The sequence below is a fragment of the Erinaceus europaeus genome, chromosome 7 (genome assembly GCF_950295315.1).
Source record: "Erinaceus europaeus chromosome 7, mEriEur2.1, whole genome shotgun sequence".
NCBI lineage: Eukaryota > Metazoa > Chordata > Mammalia > Eulipotyphla > Erinaceidae > Erinaceus > Erinaceus europaeus.
Window position 1 is genome coordinate 117035468 of NC_080168.1, and position 24521 is coordinate 117059988.

At 50.0% G+C, this 24521-nt stretch overlaps 1 protein-coding gene across 3 annotated transcripts in view; it reads left to right on the forward strand.

Annotated features, from left to right (window-relative positions):
• Positions 1–18910, forward strand: part of VDR (vitamin D receptor) — an 82873-nt gene extending 63963 nt beyond the window's left edge. For all 3 annotated transcript variants that reach the window (XM_007516224.3, XM_060195477.1, XM_060195476.1), the window contains 6 exons: positions 4–188; positions 359–479; positions 2925–3096; positions 13113–13264; positions 13466–13582; positions 15585–18910. In XM_007516224.3, the coding sequence (XP_007516286.1) occupies positions 4–188; positions 359–479; positions 2925–3096; positions 13113–13264; positions 13466–13582; positions 15585–15844 (1007 nt within the window). In that variant the 3' untranslated portion in view covers positions 15845–18910. The remainder of the gene's footprint in view (positions 1–3; positions 189–358; positions 480–2924; positions 3097–13112; positions 13265–13465; positions 13583–15584) is intronic.
• Positions 18911–24521: the final 5611 nt, after the last annotated feature.

Genomic DNA, 24521 nt, shown 5'->3' on the forward strand with positions numbered 1-24521 from the left:
CAGTCATCCTGACAGATGAGGAGGTGCAGCGGAAGCGGGAGATGATCCTGAAGCGGAAGGAGGAGGAGGCCTTGAAGGACAGCCTGCGGCCCAGGCTGTCGGAGGAGCAGCAACGCATCATCGCCATCCTGCTGGAGGCGCACCACAAGACCTACGACCCCACCTACGCCGACTTCACCCAGTTCCGGGTCCGCCTGGGGCGAGGCGTGGGCTGCAGGGCTCAGGGCTCAGACACCTCTGCCTGGGGGGCACTCTCGCTCCTGTGGACCCTCCTTGCAGCCAGTGCTGACCCAAGGCAGGCCCAGGAGGAAGGTGTTCTGGGAACGGGAGCTCCTGACACCCCTTCCTTCTCTTCCAGCCTCCAGTTCGAAGGGACGAGGGTGGCGGGAGCCAGCTGTCAGGGCTCTGCTCCAGACACACGCCCAGTTTCTCTGGAGACTCATCTTCGTCCTGCTCAGACCACTACACCACCTCTCCTGGTAAGTGGAGCTCCTCGGCTGGGCATAGAAAGTGGGTAGAACTCACATCCTGGGTACCCCCAGCCTCCTCAAAACAACCCCCTTTTCACAGAAGGTGGTGACTTGCCCAAGGGCCCACAATGGGTGGACAGGCATGCTGAGCCGCCTCCTCTCAGCCAGGCTTCTCCACCTGACTGTCTTCCCAGGGGTGAGCCCGTCCGTATTAAGTATGTCCTGAGCCTGGGCCTTCTGGGCTTGGTTTTTTTTGTTTTGTTTTGTTTTGTTTTATTTTTTGCTGCAGTTTTACTGAGATCTACTTGACAGATAACTCTGTATATGTTTAAGGTGTCTAGTATGTGCGTTTGAGGTACACATGCATTATGAGACCATTGCCCCAAGTTTAGTCCCCATCCACCACCTCACACAGTGACAGACTTGTCTTTCCCTGTGATGAGATCTTTCAGCATCTGCCCTGCTGCCCAATTTCAAATGTGCGAAGCAGTGTTGTTGGTTGTCATTATCAGAGCCAAGGGTTCTGGAAGGTTAGAATCGAAGTGAGAGGAGAGCTCAGAGGTCCCAAGGCGGTTCACCTGCCTGCTCAGCTCAATGTTCTATTCTCTATGGCTCAGGAAGAGGAGAGAAGGCAAGTCAGAGCAGCACCATTCCCTGAGTGCTTCTGGTTGGTTCCAGAGCTTGAACCCAGGGCCTTTTGCACTGCACGGTGTATGCTGTACTAAGTAAGTCATCTCCCAGCCTTCTAGAGTATCATGTCATTAATTTTTGTGCCAGGACCTCATATATGTGTGGTTTAGCTGTGCATGGTGAATATTTTTTTTTCCTGATTAGATTTCAGATAGAGACAGAAGGGAAGAGAGAGAGAGAAGAAGAGATACCACAGCAGGACTCACTGCACATCCTCTGGTGCTATGCATGGTGCTCTCACTTAGTTATTGAGGCTCAAACCCAGCTCCCCCCCCCCTGTGTTCATAGCTGCATTTATCACAATAGCCAAAATATGGAAGCAACTGGAATGTCTCTAGACAGATGACTAGGTGGAGAAGTCATGGGTCACCTTCTCAGTGGAGTACTACTCAGCTATTCAAAGAGATGGCATTGTGTTCTTCAGGACAAGGTGGCTAGAACTGGAGGTTATCACGTGGAGTCAAGTAAGGAAGTGAAAGACAACTACTAGACAGTTTCATTCATAAAGAGAATTGAAACACATGAATTTGCAAAAAAAAAAAAGAGAGAGAGAAAATTGTGAGGTTTATCCATGGCGAGGAGTGGGGGAGTAAGAATGGGTGGGAGGTGAGAGAGGGCACAGAACTTTGGTGGTGGGGGGTGGGAAACTATACCCACATTATTTTATAGTCTTGTAAATCACTATTAAATCATGACTAGGAGAAAGAACCCCTGGATGAGCTATCTCACAGCCCCTAGAACGTAGTTTCCAAACGCCGTTTCGTGGTCGACTATGTGGGTGCACAGTACCCTATCTCACCTCCCCTAACTAGAGTATTTCCAAGCTTTTCAGTAAAATGACACTATGCCAAGGGCTAAATCTTTGCACTTACCCTGAATCTTTTTTTTTAAAATAATAAATTCAAGCAAGTGGGACTACAGATCAAAGAATGTATGTAATTACAGGGGTTTGACCCTATTATCAAATAATTTTCTGGTCTACTTGCCCAAATATGCCTTCCATCCCTACACTGCACAAGGTTTGCCCAATCCTCAGCTTCTTTCCAAACACTGGAGTCAATACTGACATTTCTTTACTCCGTTCCTGTGAACCAGTAGTCAGCCAATAATGCTTCTCATCTTTATAAAGTAAGCAAAGTTGTTTCTCGTTTACAGAGTCAGAGGGAAGACACTTCGCTTGGTATTTCTCTCATCCCCGGTGAGCGCAAGTGTAGGTTGCCGTGAGTCCATTGGTTTCAGATTCATGTTTGACTCAGGCTCATTAGGAATAGTCCATAGTCTGTGAAATCATGGCTCCAGGAAGACTGTCTTCTAGAAGCCGGTTCTGGTCTCTGACTCTATCTTTGCCCAACTCTAGTGAGGGAAGTGCATGGAGGGCAGTAGAGGGAATCATGACTGGAGAGTGAGTGACCTCTGCAGAGAGGTAGTCACCGTGAGAGGCCTGGCAGGGCTGAGCAGGAGGAGACCCACTCAAGTGTCCTTAAGTGGTTCTTCTCTGGGCGGGGGCATGGTACACCAGTCGGAGCACATCACCATGCACAAGGACCCAGGTTCAAGCCCTCAGACTCCACCTGCAGGGGGGAACACTTCACAAGTGTTAAAGCAGTGTTGTAGGTCTCTCTCTCTCTGAGCTAGGTTCAAGCCCTTGCTCCTCACCTGCAGAGGGGAAGCTTCACAAGTGGTGAAATAGTTCCATAGGTGTTTCTCCCTATTTAGCTTTCCCTCCTCTCTCAATTTCTCTGTCCTCTTCTCACCCTTCCCCAGACATGACAGAGCAGACCAGCTTCTCCAATCTGGACTTGAGTGAAGAAGACTCAGATGACCCTTCTGTTACCTTGGACCTGTCCCAGCTCTCCATGCTGCCCCACCTGGCTGACCTGGTTAGTTACAGCATCCAGAAAGTCATCGGCTTTGCCAAGATGATCCCAGGCTTCCGGTAAGAAGTTCATGGAATATTTAGGGGAAGAGAGTCAGAACCTTGGTCTGAACTAGAAAAAGCTTGGAGATGACCAACCTACTGCTTCCCCAAATCGAGACTCTGACCCTTCCCCAAAATTCTAAATTCGAATCTCCATATATTTATATACCAGGAATTTGCATTTTTAGGAAGAGCAGCTTGCCTACTATTCCTCTGCAGACCAGCATCAGAGAGCCACCACCCATGCTTTCTGGGTGTGGAAGCACAGAGAAGTGCAGTGGTCATCCAGGGTTATGTTTCTAGAACCAGAAGCCATTTGTCAAAGCCAGGTCTGTCTAGATCTCCAAGTTCACTGCTATCTCCACTCTAGTTGGCTTAGCTCTCATGCTCTTGTTATCCTTTGCTGTGAAACCTGAATTTATCCGTCACACCCAGATCTGAAACAAGAATGGATTGGTGGAACAATGAAAGGGTTGGGCATGAAGTCATGTGAAGCTGTTTGGGGATCCCAGAGGCAGGCAGACCTATGGCCCATGGGGGCTAGTCGCCCCTCACCAGATGCACATTCAAAGGCCACTCAGTGGCTGGGGAGATGGCACAGTGGTAGAGTGCAGGACTTGCAAATATGGATACCAAGTTTGATTCCCAGTTCTATACATGCCAGAGTGATGTTTTGGCATTCTCTCTCTCTTGCTAATATGTAAACAAATCTTTGCTTGTTTGTTTATGCTGGCACCTTGCATCTGTGTGATTTCACCACTCTTGGCAGAATTTTTTTTCTCTCTCTTTCAACAACAGATAGAAACAGAGGGGAGAGACAGGGCAGGCCCAGAGGAGAGAAACGCCACAGCCTCATTTGTGAGACTTCCCCTTGTGCACGATGCTTCCACTCAGTGCTGGAGACTCTAACCAAGGTCCCAGAGCATGGAAAGGTATGCACTCTACAGAGTGAACGACCTCCTAGCCCCGTGAGTGAAAAAGGTTAAAGCCATTTATTTCCTAAAAGTGTTAAGATTTTTTTCCCAACACAGAAAATAAGAAGTAAAAGTGTTAAGATTTTTTTCCCAACACAGAAAATAAGAAGTAAAAGTGTTAAGATTTTTTTCCCAACACAGAAAATAAGAAGTTCTGCTGGAGTAGATTCAGTTACTTATTCAAATGATTTTTCTAAGAATGCCGTGAATAGTATATGTAAATAGATGTCTAGTGCTGAATATCAAAGCAATAGTGTTAAAGCTTTTTAAAATTTTTTAATATTTATTTTATTTATTTATTCCCTTTTGTTGCCCTTGTTGTTTTATTGTTGTAGTTATTATTGTTGTTGTCGTTGTTGGATAGGACAGAGAGAAATGGAGAGAGGAGGGGAAGACAGAGAGGAGGAGAGAAAGATAGACACCTGCAGACCTGCTTCACCGCCTGTGAAGTGACTTCCCTGCAGGTGGGGAGCCGGGGTTTGAACTGGGATCCTTACTCCAGTCCTTGTGCTTTGCGCCACCTGCGCTTAACCCACTGCGCTACAGCCCGACTCCCGCTTTTTAAAAATTTTTTAAAAATATTTATTTATTCCCTTTTGTTGCCCTTTTTTTTTTATTGTTGTAGTTATTATTACTGTTGTTGTCATTGATGTCATCGTTGTTGGATAGGACAGAAAGAAATGAACAAAGGAGGGGAAGACAGAGAGGGGGAGAGAAGGACAGACACCTGCAGACCTACTTCACCACCTGTGAAGCGACTCCCCACCGGAGGTGGGAGCTCAAACTGGGATCCTTATGCCTGTCCTCGCACTTTATGCCACCTGTGCTTAACCCGCTGCGCTACCACCCAACTCCCAGTGTTAAAGCTCTTAAGCAGATGTGTTAGGAAATAACTATATCTATACTTATATAGATATATTTGTGAGTTCATTCACTCTTTTTAAAAAAATTGATTATTCTTTTTTTAATTTTTATTTATTTATAAAAAGGAAACATTGACAAAACCATAGGATAAGAGGGGTACAGCTTTGCACAATTCCCACCACCAGAACTCCGTATCCCATCCCCTACCCTGATAGCTTTCCTATTCTTTAACCCTCTGGGAGTATGGACCCAGGGTCATTGTGGGGTGCAGAAAGTGGAAGGTCTGGCTTCTGTAATTTAATTATTTCTATTTTTTATTGCCATCATGGTTATTGCTGGAGCTCAGTGCCAGCACTATGAATCCACTGCTCACACAGCCATTCCCCCCTCCCCTTCTTTTTCTTTTCCTTTCTTCCTTTTTTTTTCCTTCCTCTCTTTCTTTCTTTTTCCTTTCTTTCTGGAAATTGATGGGAGGGACGAAGAGAGAGATCAGGAGAGAGAAAGAGAGATACCTTCAGGCCTTCTTCACCGCTTATGAAGTGCTCCCCTGCAGGTGGGGAGCAGGGACTTGAACCTGGGCCCCTGCACATGATAATAAGTGGGCTGAACTGAGCGTGCCACCGCCTGGTCCCCTGTTCATTCTTTCTTAAAGTTCATTGGGAATACTGTGAAGTACATACACAGGGCCTGGGAGGTGGTACAGCGGATTAAGCATTGAACTCTCAAGCTTGAGGATCAGAGTCCAACCCCTTGCATCCTATGTGTGAGAATGAAATTCTGGCCCATTTCTCTTTCTCTCTCTCTCTCATGAACAAGTAAATAAATCTTAAAAAAAAAAAAAACCTGCATGTACAATGGTCATGAGAAATAGAAGTCAACACCAAACACCATTTTAAGTAGAAACAGTGGTCCAGTTGTAGCAGGAAGGGAAGATGGCGGTGTTGGTCCTATTCACACTCTGTGCTGGAACCCTGGCAGCAGGAAGATGGTTTGACACTGACCAGCTCTGGGTGGAAACTAGCATGAGGTGCAAGTTATTGTTTTGTGACTCTCTCTTCTGTCTAGGGAAGCTGTCCCTTACTGTGGAAGCTGCTGCTGTGTCAGTGAGGTGACGGTCGTTTACAGAGCTGACCCCCATACTGTCCAATTGGCCTGTGTCCTGAGATGGTCTCATATCAACCTGTAGATCAGTGACTTTTCAATTCTTTTCCTGGGATTAATGTGAAAAGCATAGACAGGAAAGCCCTGAATGGAGATGCTTCTCTCCATACTGTACATTTTCATGACAGCCGAAAGGAGGCAAGGGATCTCCCTGGCAGTCAGGTTGCTACGTGTCACTTTTGAAGCCCATGGATACACTGGGCCTGGGGTTCACTCTCCAAATTCATCCTTAGAACCAACAATACATTCCACTGAGCACAGATTCCAACTCCCTCCTCCACTCTTCCCATCACTATTTGCAAAGTCTCTGTGTTCCAGAGTCTTGTTTTGTGTAAACACCTAAAGAAAGAAAGACAGACAGAGGGGGTCGGGCGGTGGCGCAGTGGGTTAAGTGCATGTGGCGCAAAGCGCAGGAACCGGCGTAAGGATCCCGGTTCGAGCCCCCGGCTCCCCACCTGCAGGGGAGTCGCTTCACAGGCGGTGAAGCAGGTCTGCAGGTGTCTGTCTTTCTCTTCCCTTCTCTGTCTTCCCCTCCTCTCTCCATTTCTCTCTGTCCTATCCAACAACGAATTGTATCAACAAGGGCAATAATAATAACCACAACGAAGCTACAACAAGGGCAACAAAAGGGGGAAAAAAAAATGGCCTCCAGGAGCGGTGGATTCATGGTGCCGGCACCAAGCCCAGCAATAACCCTGGAGGAGGAAAAAAAAAAAAGACAGACAGACAGACAGAAAGAAAGAAAGAAAGAAAGAAAGGAAGGAAGGAAGAAAGAAGAAAGAAAGAAAGAAAAAAACCACTTCAAGCTCCTAATGGATGGATGGATGGATGGATGGATGAATTGTGCTGGGTCTTAACCCTTTTAGTCCCAGGAAACAATCTCATCCACATGGGGTTCACCCTCTGATGTCTAGTTGGGTGACAGGCCCCTGAACCCTTCTTCAGATGCTAAGGTTTGGTGGCTGGGCTTATACACTTGAGGAAACTGTCCTAAAAAAAGAAAGGCTTTTTAAAAAACATTTTATTTATTTATTGTTAGATAGAGATAGGAACTGAGAGGGGAGAGGGAGAGATACCTGTAGCTCTGCTTCACCACTCATAAAGTTTTCTCTTTGCAGGTGGGGACTAGGGGCTTGAACCTGGGTTCTTGTGCACTGTAATGTGGGCACTTTACCAGGTGTGCTACTGCCTGGCTCCCAAAAGGATAGCCTTTTAACCAACTTTCCCAAATGTAGTCTCCTCCACAAAGTAACCCATCTCCTTTTTTTTTTTTTTTCTTCCAAGATTATTGCTGGGGCTCAGTGCCTACACTATGAATACACTGCTCCTGGAAGCTTTTTTTTCCCCCATTGTTATTGTTGTTTGTGGATAGGACGGAGAGAAATTGAGAGGGGAGGGGAAGACAGAGAGGAGGAGAAAAAGATAAACACCTGCAGACCTGCTTCACTGCTTGTGAAGCGACCCTCCTGCAGGTAGGGAGCCAGGGACTTGAACCGGGATCCTTGTGCTTCATACTATGTGTGCCTAACCCAGTGTGCTACTGCCTGGCCCTCCCCCATCTCCCTTTTCTTCCACATCCTTGGTCCCCTTGCTCTTACTACCTATACTCCCCCTCATCACCAAAGTTATACTAGACCTTAAAGTTCTCTCTTCAAGGGTGAGTCAACTCTACTCCTGTCTCTTCCTCTTCAGCCTCACTTTCCCCAGAGTTTCCTAGTCTCACCTCACAGTCATGGCCAACACAAGGTGTGTAGGAGCAGGGACTAGAGACGCCTAGCTCTGGATACAAAGTCAGTGCAGGTGAACCTTAGGTTGGCTCCCCCCCACCCCCAACACACACACCTTTTGCGTGTGACTTGAGAAAGCCTAGAGTTGAATGTGTTCTGATAAAAAAGGGAGCAGACCCTGACTGGTATGCGCGCTTTGACGGCCTGATAGAGAGGAGGTAGGCTCCAGTGCGACCACAGCAGGCCCAACCAGACAGCCTTCCGGCTCTGGTTCTGTTTTTCCAAGGATTAACGAAACAGAGTCTGCATCCCCAGTGGCTTTGATCATGTCGCCTGTAGGTGGGGGTGGAGGGTGTGGGGAGGGCAGGACACCTGTGTGGGTGGGTAGGGGGGTAAGGGTGGGGCAGGCAACGTGTTGAGACTCCAGTGTAGGCATAGGACCAAAGGGGGGGAGCGGGACTAGATGGGCTGTAGGCTGAACCGGGTGTGAACAGCACTGTGGCCTTGGCCCTGCTCCCACCTCCCACTGTCCGCCTTCAGCCTCAGTCTGCACCTCACGGATCCCCGTCCCTCAGTCCCGCCAAAGATTTATGTGGAGAAAGGGGTTCTGGGAGCAGCAGTTAAGTGACCCAGGATCACGGGTTTCACTGCCTAGAGAGATATGAGAGGGGCCAGGCCACATCTGTTGGAGCCCGGTCCTGTGGGCTAAATGCCTCCCGCTTCATCGCTATGTCCATCCCAGGGGCTGGTTCCTGGGACAATAGCTCAGGGTCATGGTGCTTTCCTCATCTGACACCCTTCCCTCTGTGTCATTCATGTATTTCAAAAAACAAACAAAACAACAACAAAACCAAAACCCACTTTTGTTGGGCTGAGCTTCACTAACAGGAGACAGACGACCCGGGACTCATGGTTGAGCTGTAGGCAGTATCTCTTTATTCATGCTGGATGCAGCACAATCTAAGCCGAGCTAAGCTAAACTAAACTAAAACAAACAATGTTGTCATTATATATACTTCCCAAGTAGGGTGTGAACAGGATGTGACATAGAGAGGGTGGAGAGAAAAGTGACTGGTGGAAGATCAGGGTGTGACAAGGAGAGGGGACGGAGCAGGTGAGAATTCTACCACTGAAACACCAATGCCCTGGAGGGAAGGTGGTGCTTTATGTAAATGCAAAAGGATTTGTGTAAATAGACCGCAGCTTTGAGTAGGATCAAACTAATCTCATACAGACATACTGGTGTTTAAGCTGGGGGGAGCTGGCATACTATCCAACACACTTTCTCCTAAGACCCATGAACTGTGACAGTGGATAAGGATGTAGCCACCAGCCTTCAGGAGTTCAGTGTCAGATGGAAGGGTTGCACTGTGAACAATGATAAGAACTAGACCTCCTGCTCGAGGCACCAGGGGAGTACAGAAGGGGAGGGCTAGGCTCTTCCCCAGAGGTGGGAGAGAGGTGGCAGCAGCACCCTTCCGGGATGTGACTGGGGGCCCAGAAGCAGCCCCAGCTATGCCATCCCACCTGGGTAGGAGAATGCCACTGGGCCCTTGTGGAGGTGGAAACCAGGTCTTCTGAATCTGTGCCTCTAGCCCCAGCCCCCCAGCCCCCAATCCCATTCCCGCTATGAACCGCACATTAAAAGTCTCTGTATCCGGGGGCTAGGCAGTGGTGCACCCGGTTAAGCACACATAGTACTAAGCACAATGACCTGCTTGAAGATCCAAGTTTGAGCCCCCAGGGTCCCAACCTGTAGGGGATGTTTCACAGTGGTGAAGCAGGTCTGCAGGTGTCTGTCTTTCTCTCTCTCTCCCACTCTACCTCCCCTTCCTTTTCAGTTTCTCTCTATCCTATCCAATAAAGTGGAAAAAATGGTAATGCCAGCACTGAACCACAGCGATAACCCTGAAGGCAAAAAAATAAAAGTGTCTGTATCACATTCTTCAAGGTTACTGTAGGCTTGGTTCAGCCGGCGTGGAGTGTCTAGATCTGCGGGCCACACAGCAGGCAGAGGTCCCGCTGGAAACCCGCCAGCTAAGCTCACAGGATGTTCCTTCACATCCATCTTGAGCAGGGTGTTAAAAAGAAGGAGGAGGAGGAGAAGGAGGAGGAGAAAAAGTATAGTGATAGTCCACACAGAATCTCTTATAATAGCAAAAGTAAGAAGCATCTAAAGGAGTGGATGGGAAACTGAGCAAATATGCAAACATTCTGTGACTGTGAGACACAGAGTAGGTGGGATGTGAGACACAGCTGGGGCCGGCAGCTGGCTCACCTGACAGAATCCATGTGCTCACGTGCTCGAGGACCACGGGCTGAGTCCTGAGCCACCAGCTGGGCCTGCAGATGGAGGCTTCACAAGCAGCGGAACACATTCAGCTCTGGGCGCTCTCAAGTCACATGCACGCACGTGTGGTTACTGCTGGGGTGAAAGGGTGCTGCCTGGCTTAGGGAGGTGTCTGTGGTCTGCGTTCCTTGGGAAGACAGAACTACAAGGCGTGAGTGGGCCTATCACTGTGTAGGCTGTAGCTCTACAGAAGAAGAGGTCATTCACCCAAGTGCTAAACACCCCCTGGCAGGATCTCCCTGGCACTGGGAGAGTTTTGTGGAGGCTGTGTGAGAAACAGCTGCCAGCGGTGCTGAGGGCCTTGTAGCCTCTGAGAAGGGCCTTCCAACTCAAGCACTTAGGGATTCTGATTTCAGTGTAGAGTCTTTCCTGACCATTCTAATAGTGCCAGTCTTTTGGTTCTTTTTGTTAAAAATTGATTTATTATTTATTAACAGGAGAGAGAGAGAGAGGGAGAGACTCTGACACAGACAATCTCAAGGATCCAATTCAGGACCTCATGCTTTTAAATCCAACTCTTAGGGGCTGCGCAGTGGTGCACCCGGTTAAGCACATATGGTACTAAGTGCAAGAACCTGTGCAAGGATCCAGGTTCAAACCCTTGCTTCCCACCTGAAGCGGGAGACACTTCAGGAATGGTGAAGCAGCTCTACATGTGTCTTCTTCTCTCCCTCTCTATCTCCCCTTCTCTCTCAATTTCTCTCTGCTCTATCCAATAAAATTAAAAAAAAAAAAGTACCAGGAGTAGCAAGTCCCACAATAACCCTGGAGGAAAAAAGAAAGAAAGAAAGGAAGGAAGGAAGAAAGAAAGAGAAAGAAACAGTCCAGCTCTCTAGCCACTGAGCCACCTCCACCTCCAGTCCAGGGCTGTAGTGTGAGTCAGCTTTGTTCCTTATCCTCTATCACCTGCTGATTCAGAACCCTCCTTGACCGACATCCTTGTCTCATCCCTTTATGGATCAAAGTACAGTCACCAAGAGGACAGCCGCCTCCCTGTGGGATATGCAGGTGGAAATGTGGGGGCAGCTGGAAGCAAGTGGCTCTCTGGATCCTGCTTTTTCCTTGTCGTTGTTCAGACTGGCCCTGCTGGTGACCCAGCATTGTGGAACTAGCCATCGGCCTCCTGACCCATTGGTACCTGTCGCTTGAGCCTCTCACTGTTTGCAGGGCTCCGTGATCCATGTATAAGCAAAATGAGGGAGCTAAGAGGTGGTGGTGCTGGCCCTCAAGTCACTCCCAGTGAAGAGCCAGGGACAAGTAGCTAGTGAACTGAACTGCCAGGGAACGGGTAAAACAGAAGAGCAAGTGAGGTGCAGTAGGCCATAAAGATGCGGCTGCAGTTCTGCAGCAGAGAATCAGAGAGTGGGGGTCCCAGGGCACCAGGTTTAGGACCAGAAGGTGAGCTAGAGCATGCTCATCGGCATCGGGGTTCGACAACTCACGGTGTCTGAGTGTGGAGGCGTCTAGGATCACCGGAGTGGCAGCTGGATGGAGTCTGTACTGGGAATCCCAGAAGAGGTTGAAATAACAGTCTGGGACCAGCTTGTGGCGTACAACCTTGATCCTGGGGTGTCTGAGAGTCAGTTAGGATTTCCAAGCACAGGAAGAACATTTCCCCACAACGTCACATGGATGAGAACGAGAGACTTAACTTCAGGGTTCTGTAGGGGGCTGTTGAAAATGATGATGGTGCACTAAGCTAGAACAGTCCTGGTGAAAATGAGGATCTGGCCAGGGGGCTTAAGAGATGTTTTTTGGAGGGCAGGCGGCAGCACGGCGTGTTAAGTGCACATGGTGCCAAGCGCAAGGACCAGTGGAAGGATCTCAGTTCAAGCCCCCAGCTCCCCACCTGCAGGGGGTTCGTTTCACAGGCGGTAAAACAGGTCTGCAGGTGTCTGTCTTTCTCTCCCCCTCTCTGTCTTCCCCTCCTCTCTCCATTTCTCTCTGTCCTATCCAACACCAACAACATCAATAACAACAATAACAGTAACAACAATGATAAACAACAAGGGCAACAAAAGGAAAAAAATGGCCTACAGGAGCAGTGGATTTGTAGTGCAGGCACCAAGCCCCAGCAATAACCCTGGAGGCAAAAAAAAAAAAAAAAATCTTAGGAACAGAAATGACCTCCATGCTTATTCCATCAGCCTAGAACATCCTCAGGCTCTAACTCTGGTTCCTAGTAGTTTGGGCTGCTTAGGCCTGGGAGGACCTGGCAATCCTTGGCATAATAACTGAACAATTGCATACCTCGTCTTGGTGTACCATCACATTTTGAGTAGCCCTCTCAAGAAACTTGTGGTCCGGGAGATGGTGTAATGGATATAACATTGGACTTTCAAGTGTGAGGTCCTGAGTTCAATCCCCGGCAGCACATGTATCAGAGTGATGTCTGGTTCTTTCTCTCTCTCCTCTCCTATCTTCTTCATGAATAAATAAATGAAATCTTAAAGAAAAAAAGAGAAAAGGAGAGAGAGAGAGGGAAAGAAAGAAAGAGAGGAAGAAAGGAAGAAAGAAAGAGAAAGGAAGAAAGAAAGAAAGAGAGGAAGAAAGGAAGAAAGAAAGAAAGAGAAAGAAAGAAAGAAAGAAAGGAAGGAAGAAAGAAAAAAGAAAAAGAGAATGAAAGGAAGAAAGAAAGAGAAAGAAAGAAAGAAAGAAAGGAAGGAAGGAAGAAAGAAAGGAAGAAAGAAAGAGAAAGGAAGAAAGAAAGAAAGAAAGAAAGAGAGGAAGAAAGGAAGAAAGAAAGAAAGAAAGAAAGAAAGAAAGAAAGAAAGGAAGGAAGGAAAGAAGGAAGGAAGGAAGGAGGGATCTTGCTCTTTCCAGTTGGGTCACAAGGACCCCCATGAAGCCAGGGCACCCACTGGACACCTGACATATTTATACCTGTTCAAACACAACACCGAATCGCGCGCGTTGTGGTCTTGACCAGAAGTAAGGCCCCACTCTTGCACCCTGCAGAGACCTCACCTCTGACGATCAGATCGTGCTGTTGAAGTCAAGTGCCATTGAGGTCATCATGCTACGCTCCAACCAGTCCTTCACTATGGACGATATGTCCTGGACCTGCGGCAGCCCAGACTACAAGTACAGTATCAGTGACGTGACCAAAGGTGCGTCTGGGCTTCACCTTCATCCTCTCCAGTTCCCAGACACTGGTTCCATCCATCCTGGGGGGGCCATCATGGGGCCAAATCAGGCCCACTGGAGAAAGAAGGGCATGGGTCACCCCCAGTGGGAACTGAGGTGGGCAGCGTGGCGTGCGTGGTGACTCTTGCGTGCTGCCTGCAGCCTGTACTCTTTCTCTCTCACAGCCGGTCACAACCTGGAGCTGATCGAGCCCCTCGTCAAGTTCCAGGTGGGGCTGAAGAAGCTGAACTTGCACGAGGAGGAGCATGTCCTGCTCATGGCCATCTGCATTGTCTCTCCAGGTATGGAGGCCGTGAAGGACAGGCCTCCAGGAAGGGGGTGTGGGGAATGTCGAGAAAGCCTCGCCGCCCGGGGCCAGACAGCTGCAGGGAGGGAGTGGTGCTCAGAAGCAGACAGGAAGTACCTACTTTGCTGGGTTTACACAGCTCGTGTGAGGTGTCCATGATGGGACATAAGCTTGGCCTTACCCTGGAGAGACCATGGGTGGGTGACTCACAGGCGGGATTCCTAGAGAGATAAGGTTTCTCAGGCCTCCTGTGGTCACTCCTACAAAATCGAGGTAGGTCTTTCTTTTCTGGTAGGTTTTTTCGGCTTGCTTTGGGGACCATGGGCTCTTCTGCCTGTTTGGAATGGTGAGAGAGCGAGGTGGAAGAGGAGGCTATTGTGATCCAGTGGGAGTTATACTGACAACTGTGCCTCTGTTTAGACTGTGCACAGGAGTCGAGCAAGTGGGTCTCTGACCCAGGATGCTTCTTCCCCCTGGCCAGCCAGTATCCATTCATTCTTTCGCTCATCCTCTCCTTTTTTAAAATTATTATTACATTTTATTTATAAAAAGGAAACACTGACAAAACCATAGGATAAGAGGGGCACAACTCCACACATTTCCCACCACCAGAACTCCATATCCCATCCTCTTCCCTGATAGCTTTCCTGTTCTTCATCCCTCTGGGAGTATGGACCCAACTTCCACACACTCAGCAGTGATCTAGCTGTTCAGAGCCTGGTGCTGTGCTGTGAGGACTTAGCAGCAAACGGAAACATTCTCTTCTCCCATGAAGCACAGGGGAGGTAGTCAACACATACTAGTCCCTGACTAGTGTCTGCCTTTTAAAAAGAAGCAAGCGGAGGTTGGGCGGTATCGCAGCAGGTTAAGTGCAGGTGGCACAAAGCACAAGGACTGGCAGAAGGATCTCGGTTCGAGCCCCCGGCTCCCCACCTGCAGGGGGTTCGCTTCTCAGGCGGTGAAGCAGGTCTGCAGGTGTCTCTCTTTCTCTCCCCCTCTCTGTCTTCCCCTCCTCTCTCCGTTTCTCTCTGTCCTATCCAACAATGATGACATCAATAAGAATAACCACAACAACGATAAAACAAGGGCAACAAAAGGGAAAAATAGCCTACAGGAGCAGTGGATTCATAATGCAGGCATCGAGCCCCAGAAATAACCCTGGAGGCTAATTAATTAATTAATTAATTAAAATAAAAAATAAGCATGCAAGGAGGCTGGGTGGTGGTGTACCCAGTTAATCTCACACAGAACTAAGCACAAGGACCCGTTCAAGGACCTGGGTTTAAGCCCACAGCTCCCCACCCACAGGGGAGGGAACACCCTCACAAGTAGCGAAGCAGGTCTGCCTGCAGGTGTCTATCTCTCTTTCTCCTTCTCTATCTTCCCCTCCTTTCTCTACTTCTTTATGTCCTATCCAATAAAATGGGAAAAAAATGGCCACCAGGAACGGTGGATTTGTAGTGCCGGCCTTGAGCCCTAACAATAACCCTGGAGTCAAATTTTTTTAATTACATTATTTATTTATTTATTTATTTATTTATATGTTATTGGATATGTTTATATGTTATTGGATTTATTTTTTTATATGTTATTAGATAGACAGAGAGAAATTGAGAGGGGATGGGGAGATAGAGAGACAGAGAGACACCTGCAAACCTGCTTCACCACTTGTGAAGCTTTCCCGCTGTGGGTGGGGACCAGGGGCTTGAACCCGGGTCCTTGCACACTGTAATGTGTGCGTACTTAGCCAGGTGTGCCACCACCTGCCTGGCTCTTGAGGCAAAAAAAAAAAAAAAAAGAAGTAGATCAAACGAAGGACCCAAAATGCAGTGGGAGGGTTGGGGGACTTGGGGAAGAAAGTGGGGTCACAGATGGGTGTGACAGGAGTGGCCTAGGAGTCGACAGGAGTGGCCTAGGAGGCGGGAGAAGAGGGATCATTTGCAAGGACTGGCTCAGAGCTCCAGGGTCACCCCCTCCCCTCACCCCTGTGCCTGCAGACCGTCCCGGGGTTCGGGACGCGGCATTGATCGAAGCCATCCAGGACCGCCTGTCCAACACCCTGCAGACCTACATCCGCTGCCGCCACCCGCCCCCGGGCAGCCACCAGCTCTACGCCAAGATGATCCAGAAGCTGGCCGACCTGCGCAGCCTCAACGAGGAGCACTCCAAGCAGTACCGCTGCCTCTCCTTCCAGCCCGAATGCAGCATGAAGCTCACTCCCCTTGTCCTCGAGGTGTTCGGAAATGAGATCTCCTGACTGACTCCGGCAGCTGACAGTGGTGCCTGGGAAGGGCCCCCAAGGCCTTCCCACCCCTCTGGAGTTGAGCCTCTCCCTCCCCACCTCCTCATGCTGCCCGGCCCACCTCCTCTCCCGCCCAGGTCCCTCTCTCTCCCTGGGACCAGAGACTGTCCCCACCCACTCCTGAGACATCAGGCATGAGGAGTTGCTGTTGATTTGACGAGGGAATTCGGTGGGGGCAGAGGGCCGCAGCTGACAGTGGGGCCTCACCTGGGGATGTCCCCCACCACTTCAGACATGGCTGCTGGCTGGTGCAGAGGGAACAGGCTGTCAGGGGAACACACCCATTCCTCAGGGACAAAGATTTTTGTACCTCCCACCACCCCACTGCAGGCCCACCTGGCCAGAGCCTGATGGGGACTGCCCTCCCCCCTCCCCCACCCCACTGCCATCAACAACTGAACCCCAACCCCAGCTCATCCTGCTGCCATCCTGCACCCATCCACATCGGGACATCATGGGATGGGCCCTCTCCTCACTGGGCCGTCTGGGGCACTCACTGTCCAGGGGGACCCAGACCAAGGTGACAAAGGTCGCACTCCCCCTACACACACACACACACTACACATTCACTCCCCACCTCTGCTGGTCCCAGGGCTCTCATCTAACCTTTCAATGCCCACTTCATCCCATTGGTAACATCTTCCCAGAAAGAGCAGTGGTTTTCTCCCCAAGTGGCGCCCTGGCCCGGAGGCTGCCTGCCAAGTGGCTCCAGGAGGGAAGTGAGCAAGAGGCCTTGCGTGGCTGAGGGAGAGAGAGGAGCCTGGGATGACAGGAGAGGACTGACTGGGTGGTGACCCTTGGTCTCTCCCTCCGGATTTAAGTGTTGGTCAAAGCAGGGACTCTCAGTGATCCACATGGAGGACTGAGTCCCCAGGTGGCAGAGACTGTGGGGGCGCTGCCCTCACCCTCACACACCTCATCCTGCCAGTGCCTTATGTCCACCCAGCAGAGAGAAACTGCCCACCCTGATGCTCACCCCACAATGGCCAAACCCAGAGCTGGGCCCCTCTGCCCACCACCCCACAGACAGACAAATAGTGCTCTGCTGCCCAGGTGGGGATGGCAGGGGAGGGGGTGGAGAGCTTTCCTAATCCACAACTCAGCTCAGTGCCCCCTACACACACACACACACACACACACACACACACACACACACACACACACACCACACGTCACCCTCCTAGTTTTTGATCCCAGATTGTCATTCCCTGGAGACCCAGGAGCCAGATGATCCTGGTGCTCCTTGGGCTGCAAGTGGAGGGGCAGCAGGCCAGGCTTTAAGGGTGGGGATGGGGGTTGGGGGCTGGTCCTTCTTATCCCCACTACCCAGAGGCTCAAGGGGTCTGCTTAGACTCAGTGTCCCCACCCCCCACCCCCCAGACATGGGGACTCATTTGTAGAGAGGATTAGCTGATGCAGAGAGAGAGGAAAGCCTGGCTCTCTCGCCTCAACTTGAGGCCACCTGAAAGACCAATCCAGTTTCAGGGTGGGGGTTGAGACCACAGGACCCCAGATGTTCTGTCCCCACTAACCTTCCTCCCCTAAAACAGAGCTGATGCTCAGTGAGAGCACGTAGTAGGTGCATGGGGCCAGGGGCCAGATCAGTGGGGAGTCGTGAAGCCTCTGCCAGCAGTACCCCTGGCCACCCTCACACAGAAGCTCACATTCCCAAGCTAGGAGGTGTTTTCAGAACCAGATCCCACCTTGTATTACATTCCAGCACAGTGGTAAACAGGTGAGAGTCATCTGGGAGGAGTACTCCTACACTGTGAACATTCTAGATTTTAATGCTCATGGTCGTTGCTGTCTTGTGAATGAGGACGAGACCTTTGTTATTTAATTTGAGCTGCAGAACGCATTGGTCTGCTTGCTATGCCGAGTAGGGGGAAACTAGTTCATCCCCCACCCCCACCCCATTAAAGAAAATAGGTGTAGAAGTAAGTGTGACTCCCCCAAGCTCACAGAACCAGTTAGGGGTAGCACCGAACTGGGCCCAGGCTCAGCCCTGGCAGCTTGGAGCTCTTCACTACACCTTACTTGAGCTCAGACCTCAGTCCCCATTTCTCCAGTAGCTGACTTTGCAGCCCCTTGGGGGAAGCCCTGGCTATAGATATGCTAGATCCCTAACCCCATCCTCCCTCCCCTGGTGGTCACCCTGCTGACCTGTGAGGAGGATTCAGGACACCTCAGCCTGTGTTTCCGTGTGAATCAGACCCCCCCCACACATGTGGCCCTGGCCAGACAGGAGCTCTGCTCTGGCCCTGTATGATGCTGTTGCCTTATCAATAAAGAGCCTTTGTCTTTGTAATGTCTCCACCTCCCCAACTCTCTTATCTATCTATCTATCTATCTATCTATCTATCTATCTATCTATCTATCTATCTATGTATCTATCTATCTCTTTGGTCCTTCTCCAGAAAATCTGTCTTGGGATCTGCAACACCCAGCCCTCTTCCACAGGGAAGTCGAGAGGCGGGGAGGAAGGGGGGTGTGTTGAGGTTTCACAAGGCTGAGTTCAGAGAAACTATTATCTCTTTTGCTTTAGAATGAGAGAGTGTAGTCCGAGAGAGAGTAGTCCAGCCTGTTAGAACACCAGATTTGCGTGCCTGGGGCCCCGAGGTCCCAGTTCAACCCCCCAGGAACCACCATAAGCTAGAGCTGAGCAGTGCTGTGGTCCCTGTCTCTCCTAAAACTATTTGATTAGATACATCTTTCAAGAAGAAAGAATGTGAGACTGAAAGCAGACATTTCTATGACTGGTGCAGTGGAGGAAGCTGACTGAATCATGTGCCGCTGACAGAGGCTGGGTGGGTGGCAGGTCCAGTGAAGCTGGAGAAAAAGTAGCAGAAGAGACTTTAAAGAATGCCTCCTGGCTGGTTTCCAAAGAGAATGACCTTTGCCAGCTTAGCTGTCAAATAAACCAATGCAGAAAACTTTGCCTGAGGTCATAAAAGTGTGTCGCCTACATAGCACTTACTTTGTGTCAAGCAATGCTGTAAATAAATGCTTTGTGCAAACCAGCAGCTTGTTTCATCCTTATTAACACACCAGGGAAAGAACACACCAGGGAAAGAACGGGGATCAACTTCTCCCTTCATCCCTGCTAACTTCCCCCACACACACCCCCAACCCCATCTGATAAGCTGCAGGGGGGGGGGGATCTGAATCCTTATAACTAACTGTGAAAGCCGCTAACTGTGACCTTAGCTGCTCTGTGCTGAGTTGAGGAAGCTGACAGAGGGTAGGCAAGCCTTGACAAACCTCTACTTAAAAGACATGAGGGAAGTTCTCATTTAGGAAGTGAGTCCTGAGATGGGACAATCGGAAGCACCGGATGTAATGGTTCTCTACTCTCGGCAAGTACTCAAGCATATGAACTGACTCCATTGAGTGTGGCATCTGCAGAACCGTAAGAACAAAAACCAGGCAACGACTGGCAAAATTGTTTTAAATTGTTTTAGGCGTTCTCTTCCAGGGGACGGAGAGAGCACTTACCTGCTAGGGTCCATACCTTGCCATGTTTGTGGCTCAAGTTCAAGTCCCAGCACTGCATAGGAGATACTGGGGCACCAAGGGAGGGAGGGCTCTGGGACTGTGTATCTGTCTCTATCTGAGTGAGGTACATGCATGCATGAGGTACCAGACACACACACACACACACACACACACACACATGTTACATGTAAAGAGCTCCCGTTCTGAGGTCTCTTGGTTTGGGTAGTGGTTTCTTTTGCTGTGTGGAAGCTTTTTAATTTGATGTAGTCCCATTGGTTTACTCTTGCCTTAGTCTTCTTTGTAATTGGATTTGTTTCATTGACGATGTCTTTAAAATTTATGCGGAAAAGAGTTCTGCCAGTATTTTCCTCTAAGTATTTGAGCACACACACATTAGATGTGAGATTAATGGGCTAAACATTGCAGGTTGCACCGCTTCCTACACGGGATGCCCAAATAGGCGTGCGTGAGTAAAATGATCAAAAAAGCAATGACTTTCTCACTGTGAGCAAGCTGGGAACTCCTGGAAGTGGGCGTGGAGTGTGGAACGGTGGTGGTGGCGGTGGTGGTGGTGGTGGTGGTGGTGGTGGTGGTGGTGGTGGCGGTGGTGGTGATGATGGTGGCAGTGGTGGTGGAGAGGGGACCTGCAGTTGAGGATGGGGTATCATTGCTCCAGGAATCGTAAACAAGTCACTACATTCAGACACGTCCTGGTGAACCATGAGATGATGAAGCACATTGGGCTTCTGGGGGTGCCAGCTCTGAAACAGAGGCCAATGAGCCAGGTGTTTGCCAGGGAGACAGCTGGAGAGAACCAGCTTTGGCGGCAGGGAAGGAAGGCCAGTGGGAAAGCTGGGGAGCTCTCCACCACCCTGAAACCGGGTGGCCCTTCAGATGGCCCAAGCTGAGGCCTGGGAGCCAGACTTTCCTCTCTCTCCCTGCATCAGGCACCTTGATGTGACCCTCCCAGGCACCTTGATGTGACCCTGTGACCCTGAGCCCAGCTGCTCTCCAAGCCCCAGAAGGCCTGAAGGTGTGACTTCACCCCAGGCCTGCCCTTTCAGACTGGGCTGCTCTGCCTCTGGGGAGGGTCAAGAAGCTTCTAGGTTCTTCTCTTTGGCTATAGGAATGGGGGAGGGGCGATAGTCCCAGGTGCTGCTGCCTCCCAAGGAGAGTTGTGGGTTCCGCCTCCCTTCCTCCCTCCTTCCCACTGCTTTTCCAAAGCATCTTGAGTCTCACCACTAGGTGGCGCTACTCCCCTACAGGGACACGTTTGAATTCACTTTGGCTTCTGTCTCCCTCTCCTCCCTAGATGTCCTTGTCCCGCCTTAATCGCTATCTCTAGGAAGCAGAGATCCTGCAGAACCTGGAGTCTCTGCTAGTGCAGGCACCCGATGGCGTTATACTCCTGTCACATTGGTGACCACCTCAGGAGTCACAGCCAGGGACAGAATCTGACACCCCTGAGGCAAGGCCCCACCCCACAGGCGGGGTGAAATGCTGCATGCCCTGGGGTGCTTGGGGTGCTTGAGGGGTCTTCTGCGCACCTCCCAGGCTGGCCCCAGACCCTCTCAGAGACCCGACCTGGTTGTGCCAGCCTTCTAGTATTTCTAAGCAGGACACAGCACTAAACTTAGTGCTGGGGAGAGAGCAACGAACAAAATAGTCACACCCCCTGCCCCCAGAAAGGTAACATTGGGGAGTGGGGGTGGAGAGGGAGAGACAAATCTATAAATAGATCATCACCAAGCAACACACAGAAGTCATAGAGCCTATAAACAGCTGGGTCTGGTCGCTGTCTTGGCTCAGCCACTTGCTACTTGGGTGGCCTGAATGCCTCTTACTTAATGTTTTTGAACCTCCCCCTTATTTGTTTGCTGGTTTGTTGAATTATCAGAACACTGCTCAGCTTTGGCTAATGGTGGTGCAGGGGACCAAACCTGGGGCTTTGGAGTCTTGGGCATGAAAGCCTTTTTGCATGTTCATTATTTTTGTCTCCCTAGCCCTGGGCCTCAGTCACCTGTATAGCAACAGCACAGTGCCTGCCTCTAGGCTTCGTAGTGACACATACTCTGTAAATGTGTTCTTCACAATCCCTAACACAACCACGGTCAGCATCACCACAGGTTGCAGAGTGAAGAGATCCTTAGTCAGTTTTCACTGGGAGGGGGCTGTCCTCCTATGCTTGGTCCCTCTGGATCAGTCCCCCTACAACCTCTCTCACTCTCCTCTAAGCTCTGGGCTGAGTGCCTCACTGAACTGAGAAAGGTGTCATTGCTGCACCTGGCCACCAGGGGACAGGCGTGCAATTTAATAAAATGAAAGGGCCTCCGCTGGCATAGACCCCACCCCTGGGACAGTGAGAAGGAAGGTTGGCACACCTACCTGAAAGGAACACATGGCACTTTAGCTAATAACACCCCAGTTTCTGTCATCTGTAGGTCATTTTTTGCCAGCTTCACTCCCCCAGTGACTACCAGACCACTACCACCCTGACCCCAGAGAGGGCTCAGCCCAGAGAGGAAAGTCACCCTGAGCTCACAACACAGGGCTTTCGTTCCTCTTCATTTCACCTTCACCGACCCCAGCACTTTCTGGACCCTTACTCCTTTAGGAAGACACAGAGCCAGCAGTGGCCCACTTCCTCTGCCTTCTGGGGCTCTGGAGTCTCAGGCATGAAAGTCCTGGGTCATGTGTGACAGTGCAGGCTGTGCTGTGACACCAAGCTGCTGTCACACCCTCCCCTGGCAGCTCTCTGACTGTGCTCCTGTGTGACCTGCATCCTCACCGCTGATTCTTAGAAGTTTTGATCTGAGGACCTCCTTCAACTTCTAGAAATAAGAACTCCAAGGGCAGGGCCAGGCAGGGCCAGGCAGTGACGCAGCTGGTTAAGTGCACATAGTACTAAGAGCAAGGACCCATGCATGCAAGTATCCGGGTTCAAGCCCCTGCTCCCCACCTGGAGGAGAAATCTTCATGAGTGGTGAAGCAGGTCTTCAGGTGTCTATCCTTTCCTCTCTCTCTATTCTCCCCTTTTCTCTCAATTTCTCTCTGTCCTAGCCAATAAAATGGATAAGATGGCTGCCAGAAGCAGTGGAATTGTAGTGCTGGCACCAAGCTCCAGCAAGGCAAAAAAAAAAATGAGAAGGAAGAGGAGGACCAGGAGAGAGACCCACCCCCTAACCATACTCAAAACCCTGGGTTTGAATCTTAGCACCACACTGGAACACTGTGGGAAGAACTGGGGCAGCTGCAGGTTGGTGGAACAATGCCACAGCACTTCTCTCTCATCTGTCTCTCCCTCTCCCCACCCCCTAAAATAAAGCATGAAAAAAAAAAGCTGATCTGGTGAATCCATTCAGTGGTCCGTCCCCAGTGCCACATAAGACTAATAATAAACTCAGGGCCTTTCAGTGTGCCGAGTCACGTCCACCTCCACCTCTGTTTACTGGGTCCGGGAATCCAACAGGGTGGTTACCAGCTAGACTGCACATGTTACTATGTGGAGGGACCCGGGGTTAGAGTCCTGGCCATCACATGGGGGCTCCTGCTAGGGGAAGCTTCACTGGGGGTGGAGCAGTGCTACAGCCTCTCTCTCTCTCTCTCTCTCTCTCACTCTCACTCTCACTCTCTTTCATTGCCACCAGGGTTATCACTGGGACTCGGTGCTGGTGCTAGGAACCCACCACTGCCTGCAGCCATTTCCCCCTTTTTTTCCTTTTCCTCTTATGAGATAAGGGTGAAGAGAGAAACTGAGAGGGGAGTGGGAGATAGAGGGAGAGAGAAAGAAAAACACCCACAGACCTGATTCACCACTGGTGAAGCATCCTCGCAGCAGGTGGGGAGCCAGGGGCTCGAACCCAGGTTCTTTGCACAGATCTTTGCTCATAGTACTATGTGCGCTTAACCAGCCGCATCACCACCTAGGCCCCCTCTGCCTCTCTATCTCTCTGTCTGTCTTTATCTAGAGGAAAAGAAAAAAGAAAAGAAAGACTTCCTTGTGAGGTGAAGTCATGTTGACAACAAACCTTAGTTACAACCTTGTTGGTAAAAATATATAATAATAAATATTTATTGACTTTCAAAATAGCAATAATAAACTACAATGAGTTAATATAAACAGCACAATTTTTATCACAAAAATAGCCTTTTCCCAAAGCAAAGCTAATCTAGTGGTGAGAGGGTAGGGTTACACAGTCTTGCGACTCTCTTTATTTTATTTTATTTTATTTTTATTTATTTATTCCTTTTTGTTACCCTTGTTGTTTTATTGTTGTAGTTATTATTGGTGTTGTTGTTGTTGGATAGGACAGAGAGAAATGGAGAGAGGAGGGGAAGACAGAGAGGGGGAGAGAAAGACAGACACCTGCAGACCTGCTTCACCGCATGTGGTGGTGCCTGCAGGTGCAGGGCAGGGGCCTCCAACCGGGATCCTTAAGCTGCTCCTGCTCCGTGTGCTTTGTGCCACGTGCACTTAACCTGCTGCGCTACCACTGACTCCCTGCGAATCTCTTTAATGTCTGACTTAAGTGGAAGGCAGTTGGGGTCAGCAGGTTAGCTCACCTGGATAGTGTGTCTGCTTCGTGATGCACACAGCCCAGTGCAAACCCAACACCCCACACTGGGGGAACTTCTCTCTCTCCCTCTCCCTCTTCCTCTCCGTCTCCGTGTGTGTCTCTCTCTCTGTCTCTCTCTCTTCCGTCTCCGTTCCTCTCTCTGTCTCTCTGTGTCTCTCTCTTCCCTCTCCCTCTCCCTCTCTCACTCTCTGTCTCTCTCTCTGTGTCTCTCTCTTCTCTCTCTCTCTCTCTCTCTCTCTCTCTCTCTCTCTTCATGAAGGAGTTAGCAGAGACAAAAGTCCTGATAAAGACAAAGTAGTAGTCGTCACAATAAAGTAAAATAGAGGGCAGTCCGATTCCTCTGTTACCTGGTTCTGCCTTCCACCTGTTAGGGTATCGCGCATCACGGAGCATCTGGGAAACTCCTCTGCACGCAAGCGAGAGGAGAGGTTGAGAGTAGAAAGGCCAAGTGATCTTGGCCTCATTATGTGAATCGTTCTCACCCGAAAGGGTCTCAGGGGCCCACAGGGGACCCCGTCCTACGTGCTGTGACCCACACAGCACACTTTCCGTGTGTTAGC